Source organism: Parasteatoda tepidariorum, chromosome 10 (genome assembly GCF_043381705.1).
Source record: "Parasteatoda tepidariorum isolate YZ-2023 chromosome 10, CAS_Ptep_4.0, whole genome shotgun sequence".
NCBI lineage: Eukaryota > Metazoa > Arthropoda > Arachnida > Araneae > Theridiidae > Parasteatoda > Parasteatoda tepidariorum.
The window spans coordinates 29,344,525-29,370,817 of NC_092213.1; the positions used below are offsets into that span (position 1 = coordinate 29,344,525).

Here is a 26,293-nt window from a genome sequence, read left to right on the forward strand (position 1 = left end):
ACATATTAGTTTAGGGAAACTATATTCCCTTTATCTTTATAGGCTATAGGGAAGATCAGTAATTTATATGCAACAAAAATTCCTATAAGCTATGAAGTTTAACGCAGGTTTACGGACGTTTCTTATATACCTATCTCTACGAACACGCGTCAATTTGACGCATGAACGAATACACATAACAGCACTTAGAAAGCAATGTAATTATAGACTATAAGAAAAGAAAAATGAAAATATGAGATATATATTTATGGAAAGTTTTTATTATTTAATAATTTTATTATACAGTATTTCAATATTATACATTTATTTCGCGCATCTTTTACACAAATACTCAATTTTGTTTGTACACTTTCCGCAAACAACCTTTTCACATATTTTACAGGTGTTATTGCTCTTGTTTCTTTTACAAAAGCCAATTTGGCAAGTCTTGCGTTCTCCCGAAGTACTAGATGGTGGGTGATTTCGTTTTGCGTGGCCAGTAGGACCAACGATGTCTTCGAAGATTTTGTGGATAGGATATCGACCACTAGAGCCGCCCACTTTCAATTTCGTCCAAGTTGTTCCATCTACAGCTATTTCTGTATCACAAAATGCGTCCGAATTTTGGGACAATCTCGTAATACTTGTCTCATTCTCAGATTCAGAATCGGATAGGATACACATCCTTTTTCTGCAAAGACCTAATTTCTGACGGTTTCCTACTTCACTGTCTGATGATTCCAGTGCTTGCATACTTTCACCCGATTCCAAAATCTCGACTTCATCCTCGTTTTGAATCACTTCATTTTCATCTGCTGTTGTTGTTTCTAATGCCACCTGCCGCACTAGCAAGCCTGTTTGGTGAAAGCGAGCAAATTTAAGGCAGAGTGTGCGTTTCTTGTTTTTCAGTGGCGCCATCTATGACCAAGAATTGGACTTCTGCCACACTATACGTCGAGCCCGTTTATAGGGCGGACAAATTCATACATCCATTCATTCATCCACAGATCGTAATTTTGACCTGAATCAGAGAACGATCGATCTCCAATCCAGTACTCCCAGAGGTATTGATTTGTTATGGGAACATGGAGGACTTTTGCGACTCGACAGATTTAACGTGCATCAGTCACTTTACTACACGGGGAGTCTTCGGCCGGCGGGGTTCGAACCCACGAACTCTCGGACCGACCCCTACCGACCTTGCTATTCCGGCCTATTTCCATCTTCTTCAGAACCAGAATACTCCTCACAAATACTGACTATGTTTTGTAAAATTTTATTTCCTCTTCTAGACATATTCAGATGATAAAGAAGGGCTTTTTGTCAAAATCGTATAAAATTGAGGTTCACAATAATATCAATAATTCAAAAAATGTTCCAATATTTTATTTTTCAATATTCGAACTAAGCAACTGAAACCTTCAAAATCTCTTCGCATTCTGACATCAATTGAAATTCTACGTATGTACTTTCTGTTATTGCTTATCGGCAGCAGTTGCTTATCGCTTGTTTCATTTGAGATAACGATATCGGATAACGGATCGAAGTATTGTTGGTACATTACTATTTATTATTGATGTGATGTTTGCATGTTTACTCAAACTTTTGTCTAAATTACGATTACGTCATATTGACGCACATCCGTAGAGATAGGTATACCACAAAGAGAATTTCATTATTTAAACGCTTTTGAAGAAAATAGACTTCAATATATATTTACCTCGATCAATGGATAAAAGTCATTACAAGAGATAAAATAAAAATGCAAACGGGTTTTGTAATTTTCCTTATAAAATTCGAAATGCGTCAAAATGACGCGTCCCGTAAACCCAGTGTTAAGGGAATTTTTACTATTTGTTTTTTGCTGCTATGGAAAAGTGCGAATTTCTGGAAGAAATATCAAATATCAGGCTGTAGTCGTTAGTATATCACTTACAGAACTTTGTTAGCTCTTTGGCGCAGATGGAACACTGATGTCCATTAAGTATTTTTTTTTCTGACGATCTAATTACAAGCAAAAACATATTTTGGTATTTTTTTATTATAAATTATAGTCTAATAGTTACCAATTAAAATGTGTTGGATTATCGGAATTAAATTTGTACAAAAATATAAAATCCGGAAAAAAAGTAGTTTGAAATTTTTTTTTCTTTCATTCCTATTCAAAAATTTATCGATAATTGATTTTGTAACTTAAAGAAATTTCAATGATGAGTAACGATATCTCTTAGATCTAAATGACTACAAATAAGTGCAAAATTTGAAAAATTATTGTTTGAAATTGAACCGTGCTCCGAAGATTTCACCTTTAACGCAGAAAAAAAAAGACACTCGCGCTTAATGCTTTATTTCGTAACCATAAATTATAAAATGTTATGCATAATATTATTTTGACCTAAATTAATGCAAAAAATGAAAAGTATGTTTAGAAGTTCTACGTCAAAGGGTTAATCGGTAACATAGTACAATTTTTAAACGGTAACGTAAATACAATTTTTAAACGATGGTATGTAACTGTTTTTTTTTTTTTGTGTTACAAAGATAATAGCTTTTCCTTTGAAAATCCATTTGCAAACAAAAATAATTACTTTATTTCTATTTCAAATGTTATTTTTTAAGGCTGAATTTGCGTATTGCATACAAAATTTGTGTCGATGGCTTTGTTTACCTTAACGGTTAGTTAAATTAGCTATTTTATAAGTGAATGAAATCCTAGAAAAAATAGCCCTTAATAGGAATGCAGTTTCATCCATTTTGTTTTTTACAGCTTAGGGAAAAGTACGAATTTTTGGATTAACTATTAAAATTCAGGCCTGTAATCGTTATTTTCCTTACATAATTTTTTTTTTAACATCCTATGATAAACGATGCATTAAAAAGTAGCCGTGACATTTTACAGTTTTTAAACGACGCTGTAATACGTACGTTTTTCGAAGATGATAGCTTATCATTTGCAAGCTATTTGCGTACAAAAATAATTGCTTAGTTTTTATTGTAAGTTTTGCATTAAAAGCTTAAAAACAGTATTCTTCATAAAATAGAATAGATTTTGGTAATGTTATTGATTTATTTTTTATCAGATTATCGAAATCAATTTGTTTGCTTAGTTTACCTTTACGGTTAATTAAATTAACTAATTTTATGCGATAGAGATATTAGAAAAAATTTCCTTGTAAGTCGCAGAATATAAAGGAACTTCTTGCCGACCATTTTTTTTTGTTGCTATTCTTAAATTATGTAGGGAAAATTCGAACTTCTGGAATAAATATAAATATATATCATTTTCTCCCTTTATAGTTTACTAAAAACATTTAAATTATTCAATAGAAATATGTAATAGTATAAAATATTTTAACCAGCTATATTAAAAAGAAAAACTACCATCGGAATAGATTTACAACGTTTCAAAATTTGTGCTAAATATATTTGTATTTTATTTATATAGTTTATCACTAACATTTAGAAATCGCTAACCGCGTATCCTTACCTCTCTCGGTAAAGAGAATTCGTATTCTCACGTATGTAAAATCAGTACGCAGTTAGTACAAAGCAACCTTGATTTTCAATCGAAAAGTACAAACCTTTGAATTAAAACTGCTAAATTGTGCTTATATTGTAAAGTTGTGCTAATATTGCGAAATTTTGATAAAATTCACAAATTGTGTTAAACTGTTAACTTGCTCTAAAGCTGTTAATAATTTTGCACTTTTCACATTATAAGTCTACTTATGTTTGTCTAACGGTCAATGTGAATATTCGGTTATTATTAATACTAACCAGTCAATATTAATAAAAACCAAATAAACCGGTTAAAGTGAATAATTTAAGCGAATTTATCACATGAACCGGTTATTATTAATAACAACCAATGAAGTTTGGTTAATGTCATTCTTTCGCATTTTCATTAGGGATATTTCCGTATCGTGATCTGCCACGTCAACTACAATCGCCAAATTGATTTTAAACAGGAAAAATTAAATCAATACTTGTATAGTTCGTTCATCAGGAGTTGGCACTTGGCTCCACCTCTTTGGACGCGAAGAGTTCATTTAAGGACGGGGAGTATAGAGAGAAACGTCCCCGCTCTTGAAATTGAGTAATTGAGACAAACCTTACTGCTCGCCAAACGTGAATAGTGAATTCTTTTTCAGTCACTGACTTCGCTTTATCATCTGCTATTATATCTTTCGTTACTCTATCTAATTAAATATATTGCAGCAAAATGTCTCAAAAAGGACATACTATTCACTCGAAAGAAAGAAATGTCATTAAATTTATGAAATATTTAATGTTGAAAAATGCACATAAAAATTGCAAAATAAATATTTTTGACATACGATCGCCAAATAGCAACCTTGTTCAGGATTGTTCACATCCTTCTCTCAAAAATAGCGAAATAGTATCGTCGGGTATCACGTGATGAAGGCGGAGTCAATTGCCAACTCCTGGTAAACGGACTATAGATGTTTGCCCTGGGTTATACGCTTCGATTTGGTCCCTTTCTGTGATTGTTTTTTTAATTTTTTTAGTTTCTCGCTGCCCGGAAATTCCAAGACTTGGCGATTATTCTGTCACAGGTCACGATACGAAAATGTCCCCTTTTTATTTCTCACTGTGACCAAAAGAAGTGGTTATTATTAATTTCGACCGGTTAGTATTAATAATAACAGGATTTATCACGTTGACCGTGACTCATATACAAAGAGGCACACCCATGTTCCAATGCTATTGAAGCCGTTTAACCATATTGATCAAATTTCATTGGTTATAATAATAATAATAACCGGATTTATCACTTTAACCGTAACACATATGCAAAGAGGTACATCCATGTCCCAATGCTATCGAAACCGTTTAGTCACATTGACCAAACTTCATTGGTTATTATTAATAATAACCGGTATTTCTCACTTTGAACAAAAGAAGCGGTTATTATTAATAGTGACCGGTTAGTATTAATAATAACCGGATTTATAACTTTAGCTGTAACATATATATGTCATCTAAATTTGGATTTATTTTATTTTCCCGCAGGCTGAATCATGGAAATGATGTATAGTCACCACAACCATACTTTCGACTACAGGTGCAGTGAGGGCCTACTCCTCCCCATCATTAATGAGTCCACATGGAACCCGGGGGTCAGAGCCTTCATCTACCTTCTGGGCCTTCTCTACTGCTTTCTAGGGGTGGCCATCATTGCAGACATATTCATGTGTTCCATCGAAAAAATCACTAGCAAAACCCGTAAGATCATGCTTTCCACCTCTGATGAGACAGAGCCAGAAGTGATTGAAGTCAAAGTTTGGAATGACACAGTTGCCAATTTGACTCTCATGGCTCTAGGCTCCAGTGCACCTGAGATACTGCTGTCCATTATTGAAATTGTCGGAAATGGGTAAGATTAGTTTGTTGAACTTTGAACTTATTTTTTCTGAAAAGTAATATTAATTTGAGTTTAGAAAAGTAAAAAAGAGGTCGTTTTCAATGCAGAATGCATTTGACTACTTAATTGGGTTCTTTCTTTAACGCAAAAACCATAATTCCCGATTGTAAATGTTTTACTACTAAATTGGATTACTTGACAAGGGACACATTTTGACTATAAGACATAATTTGACTATAAGACACATTTTGACTATAAGACACATTTTGACTATAAGACACATTTTGACTATAAGACGCATTTTGACTATAAGACCAACTTGCGTTGTTTTTGACTCGGTAAAGATTTACTTTGAGTTATTTTTAACGCATTAAACATTTGCCATATTGAGTTGTTTTTGTCGTAGCAAACATTTAACAACTAAAACGTGGTAAATGCTTGGTTACTAAAACACTCTATTTATTTTTACACAGTAAATATTTGATTACCGAAATGACTTGTTTTTGACGCATTACCTTTTGGTGTAATATGACTCCAAATATTATTCTTCAATTGCAGCAATCACTCTGAGTAAGAAAAACAATGGCTTATCTAACTTTGTGACAACATTCAAAAAGTGCCTTTTAAATCATATTCCATGTTTTTATTTTGAAGAATACTGATTGCTCAGCCGCGATGACTCATGGGATAGAGCGTTTGCCTTCCAATGAGGTGAACCGGGTTCGAATCCTAGTTGATACGAATTCCGCATCCGGCTTGCACCGACCACAGTTAGAGTCCCCTTGCCGTCAGGGTAAACCTTGGGAGGTTCTCGTGGTCTTCCTCTCCATGTAACGCAAATGCGGGTTAGCTCCATCAAAAAGTCCTCCACGAAATCAAAATTCCTCCGAATACATGATCCAGGAGTTCCCTTGTCTTCTGGATTGGGTTCAAAATTACAAGACTACGTAGTTGAACATTAGACGTAAACCCAAAAATTAGGTCGGCTGTTCAACGACGGTTATAAAATAAAATACTGATCCTTGCAGGTTACTATATTGAATTATTTCCGACGCAGTAAACATTTAATTACTGAACCATGTTGTTTCTGACGTAATAAGCATTTAATCACCAAAACGGATTGCTTTTGACACATTACCTTTGCTGTAATATGACTCCAAGCTCTATTCGTCAATTGCTATACCCACTCGCGTAAGTAAAATAATGATTTTTCTAACTTTGACAACAGTCAAAAATGTCTTTTAAACATTATTCCATGCTTTTATTTCGAAGAACACTGATCCCTATAGGTAAATGTCCTCTTATTTTGCCTTTGACTTGGCCACATTTTAGTTCTCTAATGTTCTCCACCATTTGAGCGTAAAATGGCCAAAATATCCGGTCCATCCGATTCTAAAAAGCGAAAGTTTGCGCCAAGTTGTGGAACGACAATAATCGTGTGAGCGCGTGGGCATTTTGAGCCTTCGAGGCAAAGAAGATTCTTATCTGAATTATGGTGAAATATTTGGGAGAGTTTGGGTATTTCTTTATCACAAAACCTACGCCAATATGATCAACAAATCTCTATTGTCACGTACTTTGGAAAAGAATGATGGCGGTTTGATACATCATACAATATATGTTCTTATACTTCCTTTTTTAAACTCAAAATTAGTAATTGTTAATTTAGTTCTTTGTTATGCGTTTGGAAAAGTGTAATTTGGCAATTCATTTTTAAAATTATTATCTGATATGAAAAATATCTTTTACGGAAAATGAATATTTGCTAGGGATCTCTATTGTTAATAAAAAAAAGATGAAAATAGTTTAATTATTTGGACTTTTAAAATTTATTATCAATGGCTTTTTATATCATTCTATGAAAATCTTGGCCTTTTTTTCTGAATCAGTCTTTTTAGTCTTTCATTAACTTTCATTAATCAGCCTTTCATTAACTCTTGAAGTTAATGAAATAATAAAAAAGAGTTATTGAGAAGTTTAAAATTCAAATAAGGAAAATAATCAATTTTGCTTTAAGATATTGAAAATTAAACCATCAATATGTTTTTTTTAAAAGAAAAACTACACAATTTGTTAAAAAAAATGGCAATAACATAATTGAAATAGAGTAGATTCATTTTAAAACAAACATCGCTTTTTAAATAGAAAAAAAAGAAATGAAAAAACAATAAAGTGCGTTATTCTGCCTATTCCAATATTCTAAAAATCAATAAATAAATAAAAATTCTTCCTTAAGGCAAGATTTTGAAAAATAAGAAATTGCAATTTTCAAGATAATGCTTATTGAAAATATGAACTTTCTATAAAAACCCATGCAAACATAAATCTAATGCATAAAAAAGTACTTAAAATTATTAATTCAGACCTTAATTTAACAGACTATCGAAAAGAAATATTCAAATATTTGGTAGGGAAACCATATTTAAAATTAGATATCTACAAGGAAATTAAAATTAGATATCTATAAGATATTGTGAACTAATTAGTTTGCTTAAGATATTGAGAACTGGCAATAAAACTTGCCGATATATATTTCATGGCCTACACACATTTTTTAATCAAAGGTTTTAAATTTTTAATGTCTCAAAAATATCTGGTTTCTAGAATTTGTAATAATTGAAATTTTTGAAGATTTAGTACTTTAATTGAAACGTATAAATAGTTGGACATTTAATGACATCTTATTATGAGACCAGGTCTTAAGTTTTTTTTTTTATATTTTAGAAGATCTTAACATCATATATTTTCTTATAAGCAGATAAAAGTAGCTAAAATAAACGAATTAAAAATTTTTTTTACTTGATACAGATTAAACAAATCTCAAAGGACAGGGATAATCTCAACTATTAACTTCAATTGATCCCACTTAAATCCAAGAAAAAATGGAGGGGGGAAAAAAAAGAGGAAAAGAAAAAAGATATCTTAAAATTGAAGTTACTCTGAGCTTCTCAAAAATCGCATTCATTTGAATTCTTATTTAAAAGAAAAATTTTATTTTAGTATTCTGGATGCGACAATAATTTCGAGAATAATTGCTTTTTATTTTTATTATTATTTTTAATTGGAAAAATAATTTTTGATAGAAAAGTACACTATTATACGTTTAATTTTCAGACCTCATCAAAGTATAGTTTAAGTGCGTAAGATAATTTTGATTCTATTAATTAAAAGATTAATATAGGAAACGTTTATTATACTGAATTTTTATGAGTATTTTGATATGCTAGTGAAACGTTTTTAAAATACATGGATTGCAGTTAAAACAGCTGTAGTAATGTTAAATCAACTGCATTGGCTGTTAAATCACCTGTAGTGGCTGTTAAAATAACTAAAGTTAAATGCAGCATTCTAAAATGCATGAATTGCAGTTAAAACAACTGTAGTTATATTAAATCAACTGTAATGGTAGTTAAAACAACCGTAGTTAAGTACAGCATTCTAAAATTCATCGTTTGCAGTTAAAGCAATATTCCGGCATATTAGAGACATGCTTCTCAATTTTTCAATGCTTTGACATCGTAGATTTACCACATTCGTTGAAGCTTAGTGTGAGATAGAGATTTTATTTTCTTAAGCAAATTTTATGATTAGGATTTTGTTATTTTAATACATTAATATAATGTATGGATAAAACAAAAAACATAGATGATTGTTTTATTTTGGCCCAGATTCACCGTTTTAAGAAGTGGAAGTTTCAATTTTTGTCTCATATTATCCCGTATTGATTTTGAATTTGCATAATTGTGATTTAAAAGTTACGATAATGTAATTAGTTTTTTCTTTAATTGTTGGGCATCTTTCAATGTTTTGATTTTCAAATTGATTTTTATTTCAATTTACGTATATTTTTATTTTTCCAGATTCAAAGCAGGAGATTTGGGTCCTGGTACAATCGTAGGGTCGGCAGCATTCAATCTGCTCGTCATCTGTGGTGTTTGTATCGTTGCTCTTCCAGCAGGGGAAAGTAGAAGAATCCGAACATTTAGTGTAAGTTTATTTTTTTCAATCTAGTTTATTTTGAAGATAAAATTATCCGCGTTAGCAATCAAGCAAATCACAAACGCACCGAATTTATTTCACTCATTAAAAAGATTTTGCACCCATACGGATATGCTCATCTGGAATGAAGCTGTAAAGTGACAATCGCCTGAAGCTTGACTTATATAAGGTTGTGGGTTCATGCCTTAAACAAACTTTATAAAGATTCGACACCAATATCCATATTTAATGTATTAACCTCAAAAAGCCAGGGTGTGGAATTTTGGATAGAAATACCAGGTGCTGACCATGGGGTCAGGCCAAGATCAATATTATGTGACAAAAGTGTAATTCATCAAGTAGTAATTCATCAAGACATCATTATTTATTTATTTTTTGACATTTATTGCCATTAAAGATTAAACAAAAATCCATATGAAATAAAGTTTAATTAAAACCAAAGATTCAAAATTCATGTGATTCTCATTTCTTTGTGCATAGCGAGTTGGTCTTGTTCGCTGTTTCGACATTTTAATGTCATTTTTCTATTTTGCATTTGAGTCCGTTTGTAGTTTTGTCCACAATGATGTTGTTATTTTCCCATATTTATTCACCCTGCTTGAAACATTTCGGTTTGTCCACTCCCTAATTAGCCCATACAGCAACAAAATGTGTTTAACCATTGTTTTTAGAAGGTTTTGCATTGGCAAGCTTCTAACTCACATAGAGTAAAGGCAAAATTATTTTTAGACTTTCAGCAAAAGGAAATGAAACTATTAATGATTTTATTATTTTATGTAGGGAGGAACTTTACAATCACATATTATTTTCTTTAGTTCTTTTGAATCTTTAATAATAAACTGGAATCTTTAAATATTAAATTTTCGTTCCCCCTTTATTATGCTTGCCTTTTGTTCAAAATCTTTTAACCCTTTTTTGTTAGTCTATTTCTACCATAATTGCTTCTGGTGATTGTTATTGCTTGCATATTTAAAAAGCGTCTCAACTTTTCTGCGTATTCCTTTGATTAGCTTCCTCTTAAGTTTATTTTAACGTTACTTTTTAACACGTTTCTAATTTAATCGACGTTTTTGCACTTTAGGTGTTTAGCGTGACAGCTTTCTTCAGCGTTTTTGCCTACATCTGGCTTCTTATTATACTTGTGGGATTTTCGCCTCATGAAGTGGAGATATGGGAGGCCGTCGTCACATTCCTTTTTTTCCCATTGTTGGTTGGCATCAGCTATGCAGCAGATAAGGGTCTTTGCAGAGTCAAAATTCTTAGTAAGACTACCAAGCAAATGGAAGTGGATTCATCCACAAGTAAGTAGTACATATAAACGAAAACATGTTATATATGTATCTTGAAAAATAATTATAAATATAAAAGTTAAATGTTTCAAATATATAATTATCTAAATCCATTTCAAGTTTGCTTGAATTATTGGTTAAAGTTTCAATATGACTTAATATTTTTCCTTAATTAGTTTGATATTGTTTAGAGCAATTTTGATGGAAGGCCTTAGTTACCTACTTATCTATTTTAGAAAATGTTTATAAACATAAAAATTATACGTTTCAATTGTGTAATTACCCAAATTAGTTTCAATTTTGCTTAAATAATTGGTTAAAGCTTCCGTATAAAAAATTTGATCTAAATTAGTTTGGTGTTACTTGGAGCAATTTTGTTGGAAGGCCTTAGTTACCTACGTATCCATTTTAGAAAATGTTTATAAACATAAAAATTATACGTTTCAATTGTGTAATTCCCCAAATTAGTTTCAATTTTGCTTAAATAATTGGTTAAAGCTTCCGTATAAAGCATTTTGTCTAAATTAGTTTGATATTGCGTGAAGTAATTTTGTTGGAAGACTCGATTTCCAATGATACTATTCTTAAAAATACTTATAAATTTAACAATTATGCGTTTAAATTACAATAATTATTCGAAATTCGCCTACGCTTGGATTAAAGTATTGGTTAAAGCTTCAATATGAGAAAACACTTGGTCTTAATTAGTTTGACATTACTCGATACAATCTCAAACTAGTAGGCAGTTAATAACAGGAAGACTCGATTATAGTAGTTAAAGTGGCAATTAGATGACTGTTTTTAGTGACTGGCTAATATTGTGCAATGAACTCTTCCTCCCCTGTTATTGAACGGTTAATGTTCACCTTGTGATTCTTATTTTAATCATCATCAGCTTATTTCCACTGTCACTTTTAACACGATTCAAATGAACTGCTTTTTTGAATTTATTTACGAATAAAATTGACCCACATTAGCATTACACGATAAAGAAAATTTCGGGAATTTCAATTTGTTTTTATCACGATAATGGGACTTATGACCTTCCTTACCGAGAATGCTTCACGATACACGAATGAGCAAGTCGTGACTGAGAATCGTAATATACCTTGTAATTTTGAACCCAATCCAGAAGACAAGGGAGAAGTATTGGAAGAAATTTCACTTTGTGAGCGACTTTTTAACGGAACAAACCGCGTTTCATGGAGAGGAAAACCACGAAAACCTCCCACGGTTAGTAAGACGCAAGGGGACTCAAACCCATAATTCATGTACCATTGAAAAGCAATGATCATCTGGAAAACCAAATGACTTTAACATTTATTATTTAACAAATTTAGTGAAATGTTTTTTTAACAGTCGCTTTTAAACCCTGTTCGTTGTAGGATCTGATCGCTTTTCTGTACCACAAACTAGTTGTACATTATTAAAACCATCGTTGACCAATGTTAATTTTAAAAAGTTTTTTTTTAGTATTTCAGAAGTTTTAGTATTCTTCGAAAATAGTTTTGTAAAATTTGCCTAATTTGGAGATCGCAAATTCTTTCTAAATTTATTTATTTGCATTTTAAATTGGTGTTAAATAGTCGATCCAATTCTGAGTTACAATTATGAAGGTTCAATTCCGTAACCCTGTAATTTTGATCCCAATCCAGAAAACAAGGTAACTTCTGAATCAAGCATTGAACCAAACCAGGAGGACTTTTTAATGGAACTAACCGGCATTTGCGTTACATGGGGAGGATCACCCCGGAAACCTCTCACGGTCAGCCCGATGGAAAGGGTAGTTAGAAGCACTTTTTGTCGAATTTTATCTAAGTAGCTCTGCAGTAAATTACTATAATCGCAACCCTGTGAATATGTTGTCAGTAGAGCTAGGCGAGTTTCACAATAAATATCGAAAAAATTTAATTATCGAATGCGATAATATCACGAGTGCAATCGCCATTACTAATTATCGAATGCGATATTGCGAGTATTATCGAAAACAGCATTTATTGAATACAATATTTCGTTAAACGATAATAAAATTTAATTAAATGAAGCTTATCAATATGGCAGTGTAGTAGAATATGGCAATGTGTAACAGAATATCGATATTAAAGCAGATTTTTTTTAAACGCCAGAAAAGGATATATTAGATCATGAAGAATTATCACATGATGAAATATATATCTTGAAGGCGGAGAATAAATTGTTAAAGACATTTCTCAAATATACTTTCATTAGGGTTATTAAACAATGAACAAAACAACGATTACATAAATCACTTTTTGTCAGCCCTCTTTGTTTCATTGTTTGAATTCTCTAATCCTTCCGGCGTTTAAAAGTGGGTAACACGTGGGTGATGAAAATTTAAATATGTTTAATTATTTTTACTTTTTAAAATGCATTGTTTAAAAAAGCGTAATATTTTTCTTTGCTTGAAGTTAATTAATATTCAAATTCTGAACCTAAATTTTTTCTACGTTGTCTACGCATTTCACTACACCTGAAATTTGGGTTACGAGTTTATTTCCACTTGCACGTAAGCTTCTTATCCTGTCGATAGAGCTTATGAAAAATTTAGCCATGTAAAGAGTTTTCGTATTTTGTACACACAGGTAAAAAATTCCGGATCAAATTATGGTATAAAGAATCGGGTCTTTAGCAGTAATATCCATTAGATTTTGCGTTTACGTAATACAGATTAAGTAGTTATTACAGTTGGAGCCGTGTACCTCTAGGGGTGGAGTGTTTGTCTTCCAATGAGGTGAACCGGGTTTGAATCCTAGCAATGGCTGGTTGTTACGAATTCCGCATCCGGCTTGCGCCGATCATAGTACTGACGTGAAATATCCTCAGTGGTAGACGGTTGATTGATTGATTTGTTCATTTACGTCGCACTAGAGCTGCACAATGGGCTATTGGCGACGGTCTGGAAAACATCCCTGAGAATGAGCCGAAGACATGCCATCACAATTTTGATCCTCTGCAGAGGGGATGGCACCCCCGCTTCGGTAGCCCGACGACCTGCATGCGAAGTCGAGCACTTTACGGTAGAACAGTTTAACGAGGACCAATACTGCACACCCTCGGTCCCTAAGCACACTGATCCAAGTGGTCACCCACCAGCACACTGACCGCAGCCAGTGATGCTTGACTTCGGTGATCTGCTGGGAACCGTGTCTTAACGATCAGTCCACTGCGGGATCATGGGTTAGAATCCCCTTGCCGTCAGGCTAACCATGGGAGGTTCTCGTGGTCTTCCTCTCCATGTAAAGCAAATGTGGGTTAGTTACATCAAAAAGTCCTTCACGAAGGCAAATTTCTCCCAATACTTGATCCAGGCGTTCCCTTGTTTTCAGGATTGGGCTCAAAATTACGAGGATACGGAGTTCAACATTAGCAGTCTTAAACCCAAATTTGGGTCGGCTGTTCAATGACGGTTATAAAATAAAATAAAGTTTTAAGAGTCGTAGTGGCTCAGGGGATAGAGCACTCGCCTCCCAACGTAGTGACCCGGGTTTGATCACAAAAATGGATGGGATTTGAGCTCACCCCCTGCTCGCACCGACCACAGTACTGACATTAAATATCCTCAGTGGTAGACGGATCATGAGTTAATCTTCTTGCCGTCAGGATAACCATAGGAGGTTTTCGTGGTTTTCTTTACCATGTAACGCTAATATTTGCTAGTTCCATCAAATAAGTTCTCCACGAATGTAAATTTCTCCCAATACTTGGTCCAGAAGTTCACTTGTCTTCCGGATTGGATTCAAAATTACAAAGCTGTGGAGTTGAACATTAGCAGTCGTAAGTTCAAAAATTGTGTCGGCTGTTCAACGACGGTTATAAAAATAAAGTGTAAAGATTTCAGAGGTTTGTTTTTGACCGGCAATAAATTACGAATAAATCTACCAATCTACACTCGTTTTTATTTTTTTTAATTATTTTTTTTTTACTTCAAATAACCAATATGTTCAAAGTTTTTGCCTTTGTTGCCTTATTTCGTGGGTAATCAATTCTGGAGGGGGAAAAACATGTCTAACTATTGCGTGACACGAAGAGAAATTGTTGTAGTTGCCATGCGTTTGTTTATCTCTGATAAATTCCTTGAATTGTACTCTACCTTCAAAAATCGATTCAGGAACAAAAAATATGTTTTTATATTTATCTTGATTTAAAAATAAATTGGTTGCGTTTTATACCACCTTGAGAAATATAATCGATATCTTTAATTAGTATAGAATTATATTATTTAAAAAAAAATAATGATACTTTTAAAGGGGATCTAGAAGATAAATAATTTGTGAAAGGAAACGAAATATTACACTTACCAATATATTGAACAATCGAGCTAATGATATCATAAGTTATTACTAAATCAGGTTATTTCAGAAAAACGCTTCCACTTTTACAATCGATTTAGGGGATAAGTTATGAGTTTGAGAGACAGAGAGAGAAGACTAAATCAAATTATTTCAGAAAAATAGAATTTTATTTCTATAAATCGATTTAGAATACAAGCAATAAGCTTGAAGGAGATATGCTTTTGATATATACATTGTGCAAAATAAAAAATGGACCACTCTGAATAACTTTTGATCTAATTTTAGGATTTTCGCGTTCTAGGACTCGATGTTAATGGTTCGAGGGAGTGACCTCAAATATGCTAATTAATAAGTGTGGACGATATTTTAAGATACGAAACCCGACACAAAAACGTACTTGCTTTGAATAAACATACCTTTTTTTTGACAGATTCGGATTTTCGACCCTTAAAATATAGGGTGTAGCCGCAATCTGGGAAATATGGTCCCAATAGTTTGGTCAGGAGAACGGTCCAAAGTTTGAATCCTTTAATGTTAATTTTACTCTTTGTGTATTTCACTATATCTCAGAACTTTTTAAGAACTTTTTATCTCAAGAACTCTTTCCGATTTTGAGGTGTAATTACATTTAGTATAAAAAAGATAGATATAAGTTCAATTTTCTGTGCATGCTTTAGTAACGAAAATTTAATGTAGAACTTAAATGAGTGTTTCTTTTTAGAATAAGAAAATTGTGGTAAATATATTTTATATTAAGTGGAAATATTTAAAAAAAATTGTTCATTGCTTTTTGTATAATAAGAATATATATTGCATAAGAAATTTAGAAATGCAATTTTTAAATTAAAGATTATTAATTCTCTAAACTTTTTGTGATTAAAACTTTATTGAAAAAAAAGTATGATTGAAAAACCGTAATAACCTTTATTGAAAAACCGTATGATCTGAGCTTATCTGAGAGCTTACATTGCTTATAGATTCCCTAAACCTTTTTGCGATTGAAGCTTTATTGAAAAAGTGAGAAATCGTATGATCTGAAGTAATCTAAATTACATAAGCACTTTCGTTGCTTATGGATTCCTTAATTTTGTGATTGAAGCTTTATTGAAACAAGTGAGAAATCATATGATCTGAAGGTACCTAAATTACATAATCACTTTTGTTGCTTATTGATTTCCTTAACTTTTTTGCTATTTAAACTTCATTGAAACAATTGAGAAATCGTATGATCTGAACGTACTTAAATTGCGTAAACGTTTCTTTTTGTTTTATAAATCTTTTTTCGGTTACGTTACAGACGTTAATTTTACTGTAACAATAAAATATGTATTGCAGTTCATTATTCAGTTTTAATATCATCATAATTTATATACCATCATAGCTTTCTTTACCATTAGTTCTATTAATGCACTATATTTTATCTTAAATGCTAAATATGTTCATTGTTTCAATTCTTTTCCAAGAAATTGTGCATATGTGGGTGAGGACATCAGGTATATCGTTTAGTTTTTGAACTATTTTTATATTTTATTCTTCTATTTTTAACCAAAATTACTCGCAATACAATGATTTAATTTATGCGCAGTCCTTATTTTTAGTGTCCAACGAATCCTTTAATTACCTCTATATACTGAGGCTTATTTTTTTTTTAGTATCTTAATACGAATTTTGCATTTTATATGCATGATAAGGAAATTCTCAAAGCCTTATGTATGTTACCATAAATAATCGAAATCAAGAGAATGTCGACTTTCACCGGTGAATATCAACAATCACATAATCGCTTTGGTGAATGTCTGAAATATTTGTTATATCCGATTGGATACTAATTTATTCGTTTATATTATTATATCTATTCGATATTTTAATATCTGCTGATTATTGATTCGGAGAAACATCAGTGTTCGCAGTACCGGTTAAATGCATGCTGGACAGTGGCACTTGACCTTAAAAAACACTGATGTAGGGCATATCGGGTAAATGTATATCGGTCAGTGGCCCTTAACTAAACCTAGTATATATTTCGGACATTTAAAAAGGCTGCTATGTGATTTTCAACATTCACCGGTGGAAGTCAACAACCACCTATTTCTGTCATTCACAGTAACATGTATATTTTATCTGTAAATAAAATTAAACTGTGTATTGTCTGTAATTGAGCATGGGTTAAAAATTTTTTTATCAATTTTCTTATAGTTCTTATTAAGGAATGAAGCCTTTTATCGTCTTCTTGCATGGTGTGAAATTTCATATTATTGTGTGGGCTTTTTGCTTAATAAGCTTGTTATATAGCATCTATTTTGTATCTGTTTTTGTCAAATTTCCGTTTTAGTTATTCAAAAACAATCAGTGCTGTCATTATTGAAACTTCTTTACTTAATTATGATAGTTTTTTATTGATGCAATTAAACGAAGTCATTTATTAAACCACAGGTATCTAAGTAAAAGTTTTATTAAACGAATTAAAGTTTTTAATATTTTCTTTAATCTATAGTTTGTTTAATTTAACAAGGTTTCATTATATATTTACGACGACTTTCGTTATGAGCTTCGAAAAAAAAATATTGTAATAGTGCGTATCATTATTGAAGAAGGGGAGAAGAAGAGAAACTTGTTTGATTGACAGAGAGGGCATTAGAACGATACAACTAGAAACACCTTCAAGTTTCTTGAAGCAATCAAACTGGTTTTGAAGTTTTTAATCCCACCTTCCTAAGTAGTGATTTGACAGATTTTAACAACGTTTTTGTTTTTCGACATTAATTATATATTTTTTTCACACTGGTGATGAAACTTCATTATTTTTTTTTTAGTCAAGGATTCGAACAATATATATTAAGGGACTAATACAAATTAATAGTCAACATTTTACAAAAATAATTGTCGAAATAAAGTATAAAACGAAGTTGAATTTAGCTTACTACGGCTCTGATTAGCATGAATTTAAATATTAAATTCAAGGAGAATTTAAGTAGCAAATATATATAATTTGAAAAAGAGAAAATGCAAAATTGAAGCATATATTTAAAACAGCTGTAATATTTAATTTGTCCCTAAACGTTTTAAGATTACTAGTTTTCGAGAACCGCAGTCAATAAAATAGATGAAAATCTTCAAACTAAAAATTTACTAACTTAGTTTATTTGCTATATTTCAAAGAATAAAATGAAACAAAACAAAAAAAAAATTCCAAAATATTAATTAGTGACTGAATTAAGAGTAATCTAAGAATCATATAATTTTCCATAGGATAACATAGGAGGGAAGGAAAGTAGAATCTGACTCCATGACGCCATTAATTTGGTTAGAGTTCTACGTGTGTGACATGCTCTTTAATTTGTTATAAATGTAAATGCAATACAACTTATTGAATTATATCCTGTTATTAGAGAAAATTGATATACTCGAAACTACTATCGCTTGATATTATCAAAGACCATTCGCAACTATTAGAGGAAAATATCGATACCAACTGAGACTATCGCAAGAAAGCATTGATACCATTCGTAACTATTGGAGGAAAGTATCAATTTTATCGAAAGAAAGCACCGATACCATTCGTAGAGTAATCTAAGAATCATATAATGCTCCATAGGATAACATAGGAGGGAAGGAAAGTAGAATCTGACTCCATGACGCCTTTAATTTTGTCAGAGATCTACGTGTTTGACATGCGCTATAATTTGTAATAAATGTAAGTACAATACAACTTATTGGATAATGGTAATGTAATTGGATTGGTCAATGCAATACAACTTATTATATCCTGTGTTGAGAGAAATGTATACACTCGAAACTACTATCGTTCGATACTATTGAAAAACCATTCGTAACTATTAGAGGAAAGTATCGATACCAAACGATACAATGGAAAGAAAGCACTGATATCATTGCAACTATTAAAGGAAAATATAGATACCAACCGATACTATAAGAAGAAAGCACTGATATCATTCGTATCAATTTAATTTAATTTTATAATCGTCGGTGAGCAGCCAGCCCAATTTTCTTGAGTTTATGACTATTAATGCTCAACTCCGGAGCCTTGTAATTTTGAACCCAATCCAGAAAGCAAGGGAAGTCCTGGATCAAGTATTGGGAGAGATACGCCTCCATAAAAGACTTTGCCATGGAACTAACCCGCATTTGCGTTAAATGGAGAGAAAAAAACCGTAAACCTCCCATGGTTAGCCTGATGGTAAGGGGACTCTAACTCATGATCCGTCTACCAGTGAGGATATTTCACTTCAGCACTGTGGTCGGTGCAACCCCGATGCGGAATTCGTATCCACTGGGATTCGAACCCGGTTCGCAGCATTGGAAGGCGAACGCTCTATCCCCTAAGCCACCACAGCTCAATCATAACTATTGAAGTAAGTACCGATACAAATCGATACTACCGAAAGACAGGTACTGATACCATTCGTAACTATTGGAGAAAAGTATCGATACCAGCCGATGCTAAAGAAAAGAAATATCGATAATGCAGAAGAAAGTATCAATATTCAGATGGTGTCGATACTTTTTCATTGTCACTATACATAGCCATTATTAAGATTTTTTTCTAAAAAATATTTATAGACTTAAAAATCTAAGGCAATGATATTTATTAAAAGATAAATAGGTGTGTCAATTATCATCGAAATGATGCACTGAATGAAATTAATATTCGTGATTATTAACCTTCACCTTATTTCAACATTATTCTCTTCAAGAGACCTTGACAGTTGGTTTAAAGGCTTCTTACAAAACAGGCTGAATCCAAGGTTAAGGTTTCTTTAGATTTCTCGAAATTTTTTAATTTACAACAAATAATTTCTTCAAAATCGTTTAAAAACATTCACGTGAATTATTAATATATAAAAAATTTTAAATTGAAACTTTTTTAAAATAAACTTTTTTAAAATAGACTTTTTGAAATAAAATTTTTTTAAAAATTATTTACATTTTTAAATTATTTACCACTAATTTAGTCATTAAATATTTTAGACTTTACGTTTCATTGGAAACGTGTTAATTTTATCCTTAGAAAGTTTTATTGAGATAATTATATTGGTTGATCTCACGGTAATGATTTAACGATAATAATTGCATTAAATATAACACACATCAATCAAAAAAATGTATAATACAAATATGCTTGAAATATTTATTTAATTTTTACTTTAGAGAAAAAAAATTTAATCTATCAATTTAATGTTCATAAATTTTTTTCTTTATAACATTTATTGTGATTAAATTTAAATTCAGTGTTAATACATGTTTCAGCGTCTCACGCTCTTTATTTTAACCTCTCTATTTTTGATTAAAACTTCGAGAATTATAATTATTATTATTACTTTGGAAAATAATGTCTAGTTCATAAATTTGAAATTTAGAAATCTTTTACAAAATTAAAAATTTTCTTCCTTATAATTAAAATTTATAATCTTTATTTTAAGACATTGATTGTGATTAAATTCAGTGTTAACATGTTTAGCGTCTCACAGCTCTTTATTTTGACCTCTCTATTTTTGATTAAAACTTCAAGGATTATAATTATTATTTTGATTTTCAGTTTACAATTATAATTATGCTAATATACATTTTTTGTTATCAGTTTAATTTTTAAACCACTCTTTGTTACAAGGTCAATGTAGTAACATGCTTACATACGAATAATGTTTTTGTGTGTTTTGTAAAAATTAATGAAAATTATTCATTCCAGCGACTGTTAAAAAAGAAGAGGAATATTTTCCCAAAGGACAGCTAAGCAAAGAGACTCTAGTGAAATTCATTAAGGTAATAACATGATTCTTTTTTTTTCTTTTCTATTTTCATTTTTTTTAATATTTTTTGTTTTGTTTGTTTCTGCGGTTTAACCATTCAGGTATTCCCAGTATTTCATTGTCTTTTGATAATGGTAGGGAAAACTTAGAGACGTCGCTGTCACCTAATATTTCACAGAATAAGTGATCAACAGTTTATTATAATAGTTGAATTGTGGGTTGTAAAATATGGTGATGTTATCAGTGAAGGCTTGTTTTATTTGAATATGTAGCATTGAGGGACAATGGGCACTCTATCTCTAGTATTCTACTACCTGTTAAGCTTATATAATTACTTTCTCCATTTGTACTCATACATTTATTGCTAAAATCAAACAGTTGAGAAATTATGTAATTTTTGCTTGTTTCTTTTACTGTAAAAATATGATATACCTCTTAATGCGAAAAACCAGCTATTTGACAAATTTTTCTTCTATAATAGTAAAAATACATGATACATTTACATATGTTTGCAAATATTTAATGTCTAGTAATTGTAATTAGCGTGTTTTTTGTAATTAGCGTGAGACAAATTTTTCTAAAATTGAAAAAATATGCATTATATATTTACTTAGATTTTCAAATGAATGTCTAGTAAGTTTAATTACTGCGTACAATCATTAGATAAGTATTTCTTTCCTATAATTGAAAAAAAAAATACCTTGCATATTTACATCTATTTGTACTGAGCAATCGATAGGTAAGTATATATTTTTCTATAATTGAAAGATGCATTGTATATTTATATGTATTTGTATATCTTTAGCGATTCAACTAGCATTCTTTTCTATTTCTGAAAAAATTTATCCATGCCAACCAGGCCCACCTTATGAAGCTATTTAATTTCTTACAGTTGGGGTACATACTATGCCAAGAGGACTAATCTGTCAATCTCTTGAATGTTTGTTACGAATCTCAGCGTTAACACCAATATTTCTTCCATTCCTTTCAACTTATAAAGAGCTTCTTTTATCCTGCATTCCCTAATTGTTGACCCTGGACTATTGGAATACGAAATTCTTATTCACGTTTTGATGGCAGCCCCCACAGAGCTGCTGGGAACAAAAAAGTCTAGCATTTTCCATCTCTTTTATTAGATATCACCACGAAATAAATGAAGCTGAATTCCACGATTGTATGCCAAAACTCAACTTAACTACAACCTATTTTAAATATATTCCTCATTACCTTACAAAAAACCTAACTCCAATGTCCTGTTAAATTTCCTTTTTAAGGCTTTGAAACCATGATAGCTTTAAATGGTTTCAGAATCGTGCAATTTTGTATCGTATCCGCGGTTTTTTAATCACATTAAATGTAAACCGTTTTAAAACCGCAAAGACAAAGAATCGTACCCAACCGTAAAATGAAGGGTAGACTGCTGCAGGTTACTTTTCCGTAGTTTTAGAATGGAAAATCTAACATGCAATAAATGAACAAGCATTTTTTTTTTTTTTTTTTTTGGTAATTGCAAAAAAAAAAAAAAAAAAATTCATTTATAATGCATATATTATATTACATTGTTGATACACAGGGTAACAAATCTTAAAATTTCTGATTTTATACCGAAATTAAATATTAAAGATATGAGTTTTTATGATTTTTTTTTTCAATTATTCAAATAAAGAAGAGCTTGCCATATTTAGAATCGAAGGTCAACTTTAAGAAAGTGTTTTTTTTTTCGGGACACTTATCTTAAGAAAACCCTTACAGAATATATGTAAATAACATTTTTTTCCCCTGTGCAAAATTAATTTTCCTGTTTTGGCATATCTAACAATTAACAATGCTCGCCTATAGCATGGAAACTATAGCATGTTATTAACGTTGCCTTTTAATTTGATATCCTTCAGCAAATAAGAAAAAGCGTACGCAACAGAGCTTTACACTATTTATGTATTGCAGTTGAATCCCGCTATATTGAACCCGGATATAGTGACACTCGGTTGTAATGACCGCTTTCAGTATTTCCTTCCTTAAACAAACGTTATTTCATTCGCTTATATTGAACTGCTAAAAAATTGGTAGTTCGTTTATAATGAACTCAAATCCTCTTTTTGTTTGTATTTAAATGTTGTAAAAGTTTTAGTCTATGTGATAAGTTTAAAAATAAATATGATTTTTAATTTAAAATGAAGTAATACACATTATAAAGGAGTGTTTAAAATGAGTTATTTTTCTGTAATAAAATAATGTGAGTTGTTCTAAAAGTAGGCACATAGGAGAATCAATCGGTTGCACAGAAATTCTAACTTTCAAATACAACTTTCTTCAGTCCCGCAGTGGACTGATCATTGAGCCACGGTTCCCAGCAGATCACCGAAGTCAAGCATCACTGGCTGCGGTCAGTGTGGGTCAGTGTGCGGGTGGGTGACCACTTAGATCAGTCTGCGTAGGGACCGAGGGTGCGTGGTATTGGTCCTCGTTAATCTGTTCTACCGTGAAGTGCTCGACTTCGCATGCAGGTCGTCGGGCTACCGAAGCAGGGGTGCCATTTCCTCTGCAGAGGATCAAAATTGCGATGGCATGTCTTCGGATCATCCTCAGGGATGTTTCCCAGACCGTCGCCAATAGCCCATTGTGCAGCTCTAGTGTGACGTAAATGAACTACTACTACTACTGCAACTTTCTTCAAAAGTGGTGAAAACTAAAAAAAGATAAATTCTATAAAATTTCAAAAATGGCAAAAATTGTAACGATAAACGTCTAAACAATTTTAAATAAATAATCCCAAGAAACTGAAGCGATAAGGTATTACCTGATTAAAAACTTGATTCACTTCAAAAATTTATTAATAGAAAATAACAGTCAACATGTTTTCAACCGCTTGAGAAATAAAATAGGGCCCCCATTTTTCAGACGTGAATGAGAGGAAACAAAATATAAAACGGAACAACATAAACAACAACAATATAAAACGGAAAGTTGCCAACAAAAAATGGAAAAATAATAGTGTGAAACAAATATAGAAAACTCTTGATTCACTAGAATCTTGTTTTAAACATATCGCTGGCTCAAAACTAAAACGACACTTCTGCAACGTATTATGTTTACAGAAGTGTCGTTTTAATTTTGAACCAGCGATATGAATGCTGATTCCCTTGTTAACATTCCAAAGCGCGTGGAAATGCATTTTACCCTGATTTGCCTCTCTCAGCCACTGTAGTTTTTCTTGTTCTATTTTTCTTCTCTCTCGGCTTCTGTGGTTTTTCTAGTTTTGTTTCTCACCTTTATTTTGCCATTTTTCTTTGGCAACTTCTTTTTATGTTTCAAATCACTTCCGTTTCTTCTCATTCACATCTGGAAAATGGGCGTCTATTTTTGAGAGCTTGAAACATGTCGACTGTTATTTCTTATTTATGTATTTTTGAAGCGGGGAAAGTTTTTAATCTGGTAATGTCTCAAAAAAAATTATTATAGCGAGAAAACTACTTCGTTATATGGAGAACATTTCGAATGTTCCAATTAAAAATTTCCTAATAAGTAGAAATTTGCCGTAAGAAAACTTGTTGTAAAAGGACTCAACGTATTTAGTTATTTCGTAATTTATAAAAAAAATGTGTATTATTGTAAACATTATTCAACAATACTACTTCGATTTGCTTGAACCTTCAAAGATTTTGGATACAGTAAATTATTATTTATAATGAAATTACAACTGGGTCCACAAATGGTTCACTATAGTGGGGTCCGACTGTATTATGAAAATCGTCTAACAATTTTCATTTTCTGATTTATTAACATGTAGGAGATTCGAAAACATCCAGCTCTTTTAGCCGAAGATATAGCATGTTTGGCAGCTGCCAGATTAGTAATGCTCGTCTATAGAATCAAGACTGCTGTATGTTATTAACGTTGTCTTTTAGCATGATATCCTGCAGCAAATTAAAAAAAAATGTGCACAACAAAGCTTTATACGCAAAACTTTATATTTATGTATTATTATCAATAAATGTTTACCAATTTTCACATTTATTTTTTTATTAACATGTAGGAGGTTCGAAAACATCCAGCTCTGTCAGCCGAAGATGCAGCATGTTTGGCAGCAGCCAGATTAGTAGAGGAAACTGACCACACACGCATGTGGTACAAAATCAATGCTATACGGGAATTATCAGGTGGCAGAAAACCAAAACCCAGGCTCAGCAAGAAACTGGAAAAAGTAAGTTACAAATTAAACTTTCCTCAATTAATAAGTCACAAATTAAGTCACTCTAGATGTAAATAAGAAACTTATCCCCCTTGGCTTAGTCAGACTTAACCAAGTCCAGGAGATCAAGTTGCACAACTAAATCAAAAACTAAATCCTCCTCATTCAACAGCTGTTCCACAGAGTCACCAATACAAACTAAGATATAAGAGGGAGAAGCGCTTGCAGAACACCATAAGTCTTCTTTTTTTCCATAAAATTTAGACTCTTAATATGACCAGTCCTAAGTCCAGATAGAGTGATCTGAGCAAGTCTTGGACAGGAGCATACCGGCAATATTCGGGCTCCAATTGGTGTTTATATTAGCCAAAAACAGGGAGTAAACTTCAGAAGTTCTCAATTTGGTATAGTGCGGTTTTCAGGAGAACTCTCCTCTAGACACTCGTCTCGTGTCGTGGCGGGTACTATGGTCACGAGGAAAGGCCACTTCGAATAGGGGTGTGGGGTGAATAGTTTTGTCTTAATCTTAGCGTAGGTCATCATGAGTAAACCAATCGACACCTTCTTTCCTCCATTTCACCCCCATTAGAAATGTGCTCTCGCTTGTTACCATAGCAGCAGCCAGCCACAAACTTTCAGTCTGGAGGAGTTCTCCTCAAAGCCGCACTATAGAAGGGGCAGTGGGGAGTTGAGTTTGCTACCTTCCCCAGTAAAATTAATTTAAAAAGCTTAACAGTATATAACAGATTAAGGTACCTCACTTATGATTAAAAAAACTGGAAGGATTAGTTATGAAAAAAGTTGCCCCAAATGCAAAAGAAACTTAGAAAAAGATATTTACACATTAAGTTACCTCAATTATAATTAAGAAAGTTCTAATTTTAGTTACAAATTAAATCACCTCAGATGTAAATAAGAATCCGGGAAAATTAATTTAAAAACCGGAAAAGTAAATAACAAATTAAGGTTGTTACTTATTATTAAAAAAAACTAGAAGGTTATGAAATAAGTTGCTCTAATATATAAGAAACGTGGAAAAGATACCTACAAAATAAGTTACCTCAATTAAAATTAAGAACCTGAAACGTAAATTATAAATTAAAGTACCCTACTATGATTAAAAAACTTGGAATGGTAAGTTATGAAATAGGTTGCTCCTAATGCAATTAAGAACTAGGAAAAGATAGTCGCAAATTAAGTTACCTCAATTAGAAATTAAAAGGCCAGAAAATGAATTTGCAAATTAATGTATCTCACTTATGAATAAAAAAACTGGAAGGGTAAGTTATAAAATAGGTTGCTCCAATAACAAAAGAAACTTAGAAAAGATTGTTCCAAATTAACTTTTTCAATTATAATTAAGAAACCAG

General features: G+C 31.8%; 1 protein-coding gene across 1 annotated transcript in view; it reads left to right on the top strand.

Moving 5' to 3' along the window:
* The window catches only part of LOC107449804 (sodium/calcium exchanger Calx), a 78,305-nt gene that overhangs the window by 31,120 nt on the left and 20,892 nt on the right, over window positions 1-26,293 (top strand). Inside the window, exons 2-6 of the mRNA XM_016065460.4 lie at window positions 5,014-5,377; window positions 9,226-9,352; window positions 10,446-10,665; window positions 20,674-20,747; window positions 24,768-24,935. Coding sequence (XP_015920946.1) covers window positions 5,022-5,377; window positions 9,226-9,352; window positions 10,446-10,665; window positions 20,674-20,747; window positions 24,768-24,935 — 945 coding nt within the window. The 5' untranslated portion in view covers window positions 5,014-5,021. The remainder of the gene's footprint in view (window positions 1-5,013; window positions 5,378-9,225; window positions 9,353-10,445; window positions 10,666-20,673; window positions 20,748-24,767; window positions 24,936-26,293) is intronic.